A 10,138-nucleotide genomic window follows, 5' to 3' on the forward strand; every position below is an offset into this window, starting at 1 on the left:
AAAAACATGTTAACTTTTTATTAGTTGAAATTTGGTACTCTCTTTCGTAGCTCTTTGCTAAAACATGCAACTATTTTGGTTGAACTTATATACGGTTTGTTAGTTTACTTTAATTTAGTAAAAATAAATGAAAATAGGTTGTTTTTAAATTTTTAATGTTTTGCTCAATTCAGTTAAATAAAAAAGGTGTCGAATTTTTTGTCTTTTTTAAATAACCCTGTTTTGATGTTATGTTATCAACAAAAAAGAAAAAATATAAGAGCATCGAGCAAATCTTTTATCTTACTTAACACTGCTTACAATATTGGCTATCGGCATTGTTTTCTTTACTGATTGAATCTACTATTATAAAATTCTAAGTTCGTTACTACATAAATGAATCATGCAATGTATAATATGAATAAGTCGGCTCTAATATACGTACAGAATACTGAATGAGAAAAAAAATAATATAATAATCCTTTTTAGAAAACATTTTGAATGATAAGCCATACCTTTACACCCACATGATCCAAACTATTCCCTTCAATGCATATGACCTGCTTATGTCATTGCACATGTTGGCTTTTCAGAAGTCGATATTCATTTGACAAATAAGAAGCCGCCAAGACAACCTCTTAGTAATTAATGACCAAATTGGACACTTCAAACTTTATTAACACACTATAATAATCACATTTTCACTACACACTTTTCCTATCCTCATCAAAAACTCTCTTCCTTCTCTGCTGAAGAATTTCTGTGCGGAAGATTTTACAGGTACTACTTAATTATGCGTGGTTATTATTTTAAAAAGTCACATTTTTTCTTGATTCTAATTTTCCTCAAGAAAGACAATGACTTTTGGAGATACTAATAACTACCTTTCATTTTTAATTTATTTGTCCTACTTTCTATTTTAGTTTATTTATTTAATTCAAACTTTTTACGTGTTATGGTTAGGACCACAAGATTAAAAATATATATTGCTATTTTCTACGTATTTTTAGTTTAAGATACTTTAGAACTGTAAAACGGTTCGAGCTAACTAGTTCCAGTTGGGTTATTCCACTCGTATCACAAGATTCAAAAATTATTTTTATTTTTTCAAACTCCGTGTCAAAATTATACCAACAAATTAAAACGGATGGACTATTAGTTACATGACCATATTAGAAACCTACTCAATGGCGGATCTAGCATTCGGGGTGGAGGTTCTAGGGATCCCCAAGTATTTCCATATACCTTGTAATTATATTAAAAATATATTAAATATATAAGAATAATAAGTGAGGACTTCATAAACAAAGTTGTTAGTTGACTCAGTGGTTCAAAAGGAACTTGAAGAAGTGCCTCACATGCTTATATACCCTAGTTTGAATCCTCTTGGAACTACTATTTTGGCATATTATTTATTTTATTGAAAATTCATAAGTTTAAAATTCTAGATCCGCCTACTCCTCTAACCTATGAAACTTAACCTATGAAACTTATGATATAGAATGTGTTTTTAACGTGTAATTGCATTATTGACTAGTGAAACAAATACTTTTGAGAATTCCAAATAACTAAATATATTTTCTTGATTGATTATTCCGTCAGCCATAAATTGTGAAGTTGCAAAAGATGACTATTCACAAAGCTCATTGCTTGATCTTGCCATATCCTGTCCAAGGTCATGTCAACCCAATGCTCCAATTCTCCAAACGTTTGCAATCCAAAGGTGTCAAAATAACTATAGCACCCACAAAATCCTTCTTGAAAAACATGCAAGATTTGCCTACTACTGTGTCAGTTGAGGCCATATCCGATGGCTATGATGATGGTGGTCGCGATCAAGCTGAATCATTCGTGGCCTACACAACACAATTCAATGAAGTTGGCGCGGATACTCTTTCTCAGCTTATACAAAAATTGACAAATTGTAGATGCCCCGTAAATTGCATAGTATATGATCCATTCCTTCCTTGGGCTGTTGAAGTGGCAAAGAATTTTGGATTAGCTACTGCTGCATTTTTCACACAAAACTGTGTTGTGGATAACATCTATTACCACGTACATGAAGGGGTAGTAAAACTTCCTCCTACTCAAGTTGATCAAGAAATATTAATTCCTGGATTATCATGTACAATTGGGAGTTCAGATGTGCCTAGTTTTGTTATTGATCCTGAAGCAGAAAGAATACTTGAAATGTTGGTGAATCAGTACTCAAATCTTGACAAAGTGGATTGGGTCCTAATCAACAGCGTCTATGAATTGGAGAAAGAGGTATGGTATTTTTGTCGTTCCAGTGTTTCTTGACTATTGAATATAATTAATTCTATACTTTGAAAAATATATTGGTAATGATTATAATTAATAGCTACACGTAATATTGATAAAAATAGATAAATTATTTATTTATTTTTAAAATTAGATAAATATTGTTGGATATATATTTATAGTAATATGGACAAATATCTATTCATGGAGGGTAGGTTGAAGTTTTTGTAGTTGCATCAACTTTTTTATCATTATTTTGTTGGTGTTAGGTGTACAATTAGTCTAACCTATATTTGTCTATGTCTGTTCCATTTGGAAGTTAATCTGCTGGCTGCATATATGATCCTTGATGTTCTTATCAAGATTCACAGAACCAGTCTGACATATTCCATTTGGATTCCAAATGTTAGTTTTTTTTACTAATCTACTAAGGATCTGTTTGGGCACGAAAATCAAAAATGTATTTATTTTATTTGATATTTTAAAGTTGAAAATAGAATTAAAGTTGTATTTGGTTATTGTATTTTTAAAATTATTTTTAGACTTTTGATATACTTTTTTACTAAGTGAGAGAAAAAATTGTGTGCAAAAAAGATGAAATCACATCAAAAGGTGTTTTCGAAAAAATAAAGATTGTGAAAACACATTTCAAAATAAAATTTTAGTTTTTATGGCTAAATAAACATTCAAAAATAAAATAAAAATATATTAATTATGAATAATATTTATGATCAAATGCCTAGTAATAGTTAATTCATCTTTTAGCAAAATGTTAGCGTGGAAACTTTTATTACATGTTAGAAAGGAGTACTAATTTTCTGAGCTATCATTTTTTTTCTCGAGCTTCACGCCCCAAAATACTACTCATTTTTGGGGTTCACTTCTAGTCACCTAAGATCTAAGTAATTGTACAACATGTTTAAATAGTTATTTTTTTATCTCAAAATAATTAATATATTTATTAAAAATATTTATCTCAAAATAGTTGACAGTTTAAAATAAGAAGAAAACATTAATTATTTTTTTCAATTTTACCCTTAACGATAATTATTCTAGAACTAAGTGAAGCATACATAGGTAAAGATTAAAGAATTAATAAGAAATATATTAATCAAATCACATTTCTAATTAATTTTTTCTTAAGAATTATAGAAAATTAATTAAACCTGCCAATTATTTTGCGACAGAGTGAGTACATGAGATCTTATTGTGTTTATATTGTTTGGCATGTAGGTAATTGATTGGATGTCCAAGATTTATCCAATCAAGACAATTGGACCAACAATACCATCCATGTACCTAGACAAGAGGCTACAAGATGACAAAGAGTATGGCCTTAGTATGTTCAAGCCAATGACAAATGAATGCCTAAATTGGTTAAACCATCAACCAATTAGCTCAGTGGTGTATGTATCATTTGGAAGTTTAGTCAAAATAGAAGGTGAGCAAATGGAAGAATTGGCATGGGGTTTGAAGAATTGCAACAGGAACTTCTTGTGGGTAGTTAGGTCAAATGAAGAACCCAAACTTCCCAAGAACTTACTAAAGGAATTAAAGTCAACAAGTAGCAATAATAAAGGCCTAGTGGTGTCATGGTGTCCACAATTACAAGTATTGGAACATGAATCAATAGCGTGCTTTCTGTCGCACTGTGGATGGAATTCAACTTTGGAAGCAATTAGTTTGGGAGTGCCAATGGTGACAATGCCACAATGGTCAGATCAGCCCACAAATACAAAGCTTGTGCAGAATGTTTGGGAGATGGGAGTTAGAGCCAAACAAGATGACAAAGGGATAGTTAGAAGAGATGTTATTGAAGAATGCATAAACCTAGTGATGGAAGAAGAGAAAGGAAAGCTGATTAGGGAAAATGCAAAGAAATGGAAGGAATTGGCTAGAAATGCTATGGATGAAGGTGGAAGTTCAGACAAAAACATTGAAGAATTTGTTTCCAAGTTGGTGACTATTTCCTAAGTAGGAAGTCAAATAAGATTCGCAAAAAATAATTTAGAATTTGAGTTTTATTTTGCAAATTTTTTTCCTAATTGAAGTAGTAAAATTTGACCTGAATCTTCTTTTGTTTAGCAAGTTGGATGAGACAAAGTAACAAAGTTGTCATGGTCAGTGAGTCATTAACAACTTATTTGCAAGATGATTGAATGCTTTATTTGTCATCCCACCTTTAACAAACATTTGAATATAATTAACTAAACCTTTGCTAATTTAAATTTTAAATTATTAATTAAGATTGGCAAATAATTGTGGATTAGATAATGTTATTTGATGCAAGATAAGCTATAGATATGTTGGATCCAGCTCTTCTCCTATAGGAGCTTTCTCCAATAGCACGTACATAAATTTTCCTAAGCAATGTCATTTTTTTTCTTGAAAGATTTAACGAGAGGTGACATTTAAGAGGGAATATAATGAAATTACATATTTGTGGATGTTCATTCCTTTTATGGTTAGGTCCAACAAAAGCAAGTTTCCAATTGTAAATGTTCTTTATGGTCTTCTCTTCTTCTCCCGTGCTCTCGCGTATTGAGACTAACGTTGATAATCTACATGATTTAGATTAGCTACTTTTAACTTATTCATTTCTTATGTATGAAACAAGTTGCCTAATGGGTTTCAACAAGAAGTAAAAACAGAAAATAAAGAACACAATATATTTTATATGGAACGCCCAGCTCACAAAAAAAGCAAAAAATTACGACTTGTACCTCTATAAAATTTAACCCAATTTCACTAAATCAAAATGAGTCTTTCAATAACAATTATAAACCTATGTAACTTACGGAATTATAAACTTTAATTCCTAAGAAACTCATAAACAATTCTTCGAGTTTCTCCCAACTTGGAGACAATGATCCTAAATCAGTTTATACTTCACTGAACTAAGATTACATCAACATTACAACTCGATAACCAACTCCTAATACATGTATATTAAGACTTCTTATAAAACTTAGTACTAAGACCAGGTTCAATAATGTGTTCCTTCAGTATTCAAGTAGCATACTGCTAAATAAATTTGTCAATTGTCATTTAGCTTTGTAAGTGCATAAGTGATTCTGAATAGCACTTCCTCTATCTAAGCACAACTCTCCAAAGAGTTATTATTCAATTCAAACTCCTCATTGCATTAGAACTCTCATGCATAGAGTTCTACTTCAAGTGAGACTCCTTCTACAATTCAAACTAGTGCCTCTTTAAGTATGGTGGTCAATTTTCAACTCTTCAATTCAGCAAATAGATTATTCCATTAAGTTTATCAGAATTTATCACTATCCATTCCTTTAATTATGGACAGGTCTTCATTCACTAGTGAGCATTACTGCAAGTTAGGCTCCTTGAGATGGCATATCTTTGAACCAGCTTGACTGGCATGTTTTATTCACTTTGTCAATCATCAAAATTGCATAGATCCCAATAAATTATCCCCTTTTATTGATGAAAAACCTTTTGTCTTTATGCATCCAACACTTTTACCTGTAGATAATAAATCATGAACACTAGAATGAAATAGGTTAATCAGTAGGTTATAAACATTGCATAATTTCATTATTTCTTCCTCCTTGTGGCATCATTGAAAATCTGATTCAAGATGCTATAGCAATCAAATTGAATTTTTAGACTATTTATGGTCACTAGGGCTATCACCAAAACAATAAAAGCAATACATAGGTTTAACAAAATAGTATATTAATAAATGCAGAAGCACAAGGCAAAGTAGCAAAAGGATATTTATTTCATTGATCCGTCAAAATATGAAATATAAAATATCTTTACTAGTAGTGAAAACCAAAATAGGATAAGCACTGAACAGTAAAAAAGGACAAGAAAGAGAGTGAAGCAAATTCTAGAGATGGGGAGGGTAGAGGAGGAGGTAGTAACTATGTCAAACGATGAATGATCTCAACATTCTCAATCCTTTCATGATCAAGTTTGGCCTGCAAAGCATCAATCCTTGCCTATAAATCCACCCTATCTACTTCATAAGTTGCTTGAACAGTCTCGACTTTAGTAGTTTTCTCAGCTAGACCCTTTCTTAACTTTTGTGGGGATTTTCTGCACGTGTTATTAATGGATGTAGTGAAATATGGTTCACAGTATCAAACACACATTTCGTGGTTTGTAATTGCAAACTTAGACAGGGACAGAGTAATACTCAAGCACCTAAGCTAACCAGAACCCATAAAGAAGGGCATGACATTTTTCATCCTTCAAGAGAACTCGATGCTTAGGCTTGATGATCAAGCTAGGCAGGTCTATCTTGACTTTAGTGTTAAGAAGCTCCATTATTATTATTTTTATATTGCTTGCCTCAGTGTGTCACTCCTTCTTTGGAGTGATGATCTTATCCACTACATTGAAGTACAACTGTTGTAGAGGGGACATTTCATATTTGAACACCCGACGATATTGAAAAAGGTGAGGGTCTTTGGAAAACTTCCTAGTTATAGACAAAGTAGAGGCCATGTTGTCCAATGAAGACCATTCAAACTTTACGTAGTAGTTCCATCCTCCCAAAGAAACACCTAAGATCCTAAAGAGATCCTCAGCCACCAGGTGTGTAGACACACCCCTTATAGTAGTAGAAAAAAGTTCCCAATTCTCAAAACTATTTGTGTAAAACTCATATAACTTATGTCGACTAAATTCTCTCTAAGTATAAACAGTTGAAACCATCCCTGAATATCTAATTTTCCTAGAGAAATAGCCATTTTAGACCTTCAAAACCTGTTACTACTCTCCCTCGAACAAAGGATTTTAAAAAAATAATGAAGAAAGTGTTACAGTTTGGGATTAGAAACATCAACGGACTTAACTTGCTTAGGTGAGTCCTCCTCGGTTGATTCAGAGTCAGAGTCATCAGATGAAATAAATTTACTAACCTATTGTGATGGATAATATTTGGCAGTAGATTTGGGTTTTGAAGAGGACTTCGATGAGGTAATGGGTTTCTTCTTAGGAACAAACCTTAATAAATTAGGAGTGCAAGATGAATGAAGAGTGAAGGGATTAGGGATAAAAGTTTTTACAGTTTTATCCCGTTTGACTTTGCAAAGAAGTAGGTCATCATCTGAGAAAATAGTCTCAGATAGAAAAGAAGCATCGGATTAGGAGTGTTTCTTTTTTGCTGGCCCAATGAGCTTCTTCCAGTTGAGTAAATTCTTGATGCTTCTTGTTTTGTGTGTGAGGAATTTTATTTAAAATAGGTGGAGGTCGTATTTCAATAGATGGTTCATCATCAGACACAAACACAAGGTAAAACACCTTGGGTTTTGACCCTTAGAAAATTTCTTGATTTTTGGCTTCTGGACATCATTCGACTTGGGGTACTTCTCATATGATGTGGTACAATTTGGTTGGTCTTATTCTTGTGGTGACTAGTGTGGGTTGGATGGTTTTTGTCCAAGGTACGGTTGGATCATACTAGTCGTACCTTTAGGAACCAATAGTGAGGTATAAATCATATGTTGCCATAAGCCTAGGTGATTCTATTCTGGCAAGGGTATGATTTCACGGTACTAATCGTATGGTTGGGTACGGTTTATATTGGGTGGTCGTATGTTGAATAGTGTTAGGGTCCAAGGTAAGGCCTAGGGTATGAGATAGGAGTACCACTTATACCCTAGGGTACAATTGGGTGGGGTGGTCATACCATCCTACGGGGGCTTTAAGCAGTTTAAGTTAGAGGTAACTTGGGCATTTCCCCTCTTAACCTTTTAAGGCCCCACGGGGATTTTAAGCAGTTTAAGTTGGGGGTAATATGAATATTTCCCCTTTTAACTTCTTAAGGCCCCATGACTTATATCACTCTTGGGACATCATTTAACCTATTTCCAATCACTCAAACTCTCTTAAACACTCTCTAATATTCTCAAGGCTCTTAGGTCAAGGAAGGTTAGGGTTTCATCAATAGGATCAATTTGGGGCTTGTAAAGGGTGATTTCTCTCCGTCGTATTCTTAATCTAAGGCATGTACTCCTTAGTTCCAACTAAAGGCATGATTTATAAATTGATTTTATGGCATAATTGTTGAATGATTTTGGGTTTTAAATTATATTTTGGGGTTTTGGTTATAATGGTTGGTTATGGTTTTCCCATGTCTTTTACTTATGGTTTTCATATTATAATGGTGGTTTGAACAATTGGTTCCATGGGAATTTTTAATTGGTAGTTGGTTTTGTCTTTGGAAACTATATACCCCCAACATGTTTGATAAAATGCCTATGAGAATGTTTTGGTTACATTGTTGGACTTTCACTGAACTATTGCATGGTATAACTTGGTAATGGATTCCTAAATGGTTTAAATAATTTAAATGGTCAAATGGTAAGGTCTTGGTGGTTATGGTTGTTCTAATTCAAAGCCTTGTGGGGTACAATAGCGTCCCCTGAGCAAACTTAATAATGGACACTTGTGAGGTACATGGGATTCTCCCAAGTCATCTTGATAATTTAATCTATGGGTATATAGAAATCCCTTTACTTAAAAAGGATGGCTAAGGAAATTGCTTGTAAGATACAGTTAATATGATGATGCCACTACTTAGAGCCTTGGTTAATAATAAATAAAATTAGTAGTTTGATTGTGTTGTAATGGTTTTAATTGGGCAATAATGGCGGGGTGTGATTCCAACGGACGGACACCGGAAACTCATATTTGCTGACATGAGAATTGATCATAACGACCATATATGATACTTATAGTCTACACAGAAATCTCATAAGTGCACTTGTATATATGTATCATGGAGAGGGAAGGGTACTTGAGAATCCCCTACTCCTATGATATCTTCAGTTCGTGAGGCTATATGCATCGGGACTCATTCAAGGGGTTACACTGAACCCAATAGCCCATGGATGGTTCTTGGATGGTTAAGCTACAAATACCCAGGTTAATAGTTTTAAAGGTATGCTAAACCTGGTTTTCTTTCCCAGTATATATATATATATACACACATACATATATAATTGTGTGTGTTTATATGTATGCATGGTTGTGAATGCATATAGTTGGTTTACTTGATTTTAAAAGTTGGCATTATTTTATCCTTATCCTGAGTGCATGCTAGCATTCACCCGCTAACCCATCTTCGGGCGGCTGTATCCCCACGTGATACAAGAACCTTCGTTATACTCCTCCTGCTTAGTGATCGAATTCGAGATTATCTCATTTAGATTAAGTAGTGAGCTTTCATATTCCATTGGGCTTCATTTTATGTCATGGATGTCTTTACATACTCTGGTTATTTATAGACATTGGTTTTCGCCATGGTTTGGCGCATGTCCCAATCAGATATTGTTTTACTTTTAGTTAGAGGCTTTGTGTGACTACTATGGGTTGGTATGGGCAGTGTCAGTATTGGTGTCAACTTTAGTATTAGCATTGGCATAAGGGTTGACATTATTGGATTGTATTTATGATTATTTCATCCTATTATGTCATGGACTCGCATTTTGTTATTATTCTTGGTTTTGGTATGGTTATTAGTTGGGTATCAGATGGTTGGACATACTTGGGTTGGTCATGGTTATGGACCTATCTTAGAGTCTTAAATTGTATAAATACTCTATCTTATTATTATATGCTCAAAATTTATCCGACTCAGGGTGCGCGTTAGGCAGTTAGGTTAGGTAATCAGGGTGGTCCCCAGTCCTGGTTAGACTTGGGATGTCATTACGACAAGGCACTGGTTCGATTTGTATTATGTTGGTATCAGAGCTTTAGGTTCGTGGTCAATTGGGAGTCCACAAATATGTGTTAAGTAGAGTCTCTTTTAGGGGTATGTAACGAGCCACAATCATAAGGGAGAGTCTACAAGGCATTTAGGAAGTGTTTCTCTTCTTTATGTTCTATTTTCAAGATAGAGTCTAAGTCCTGGAAT

The 10,138-nt window shown here is 33.6% G+C and overlaps 1 protein-coding gene across 1 annotated transcript; it reads left to right on the forward strand.

Moving 5' to 3' along the window:
- The first annotated feature begins 624 nt into the window (after window positions 1-624).
- LOC107854939 (UDP-glycosyltransferase 74G1) lies at window positions 625-4,393 on the forward strand. The gene is made up of 3 exons (XM_016699936.2): window positions 625-759; window positions 1,582-2,247; window positions 3,475-4,393. The coding sequence occupies exons 2-3, from the start codon at window positions 1,606-1,608 to the stop codon at window positions 4,213-4,215; spliced, it is 1,383 nt and encodes a 460-aa protein (XP_016555422.1). The 5' UTR covers window positions 625-759; window positions 1,582-1,605; the 3' UTR covers window positions 4,216-4,393.
- Window positions 4,394-10,138: the final 5,745 nt, after the last annotated feature.

This window comes from Capsicum annuum, chromosome 1, assembly GCF_002878395.1.
Source record: "Capsicum annuum cultivar UCD-10X-F1 chromosome 1, UCD10Xv1.1, whole genome shotgun sequence".
NCBI classification, from domain to species: Eukaryota; Viridiplantae; Streptophyta; class Magnoliopsida; order Solanales; family Solanaceae; genus Capsicum; species Capsicum annuum.

Excerpts from the sequence above, each read along its gene's own strand:
- LOC107854939 (XM_016699936.2), top strand. The coding sequence starts at position 1,606 with ATGACTATTCACAAAGCTCATTGCTTGATCTTGCCATATCCTGTCCAA. Across the intron at positions 2,248-3,474 it reads TCTATGAATTGGAGAAAGAG|GTAATTGATTGGATGTCCAA; the intron begins GTATGGTATTTT and ends TTTGGCATGTAG.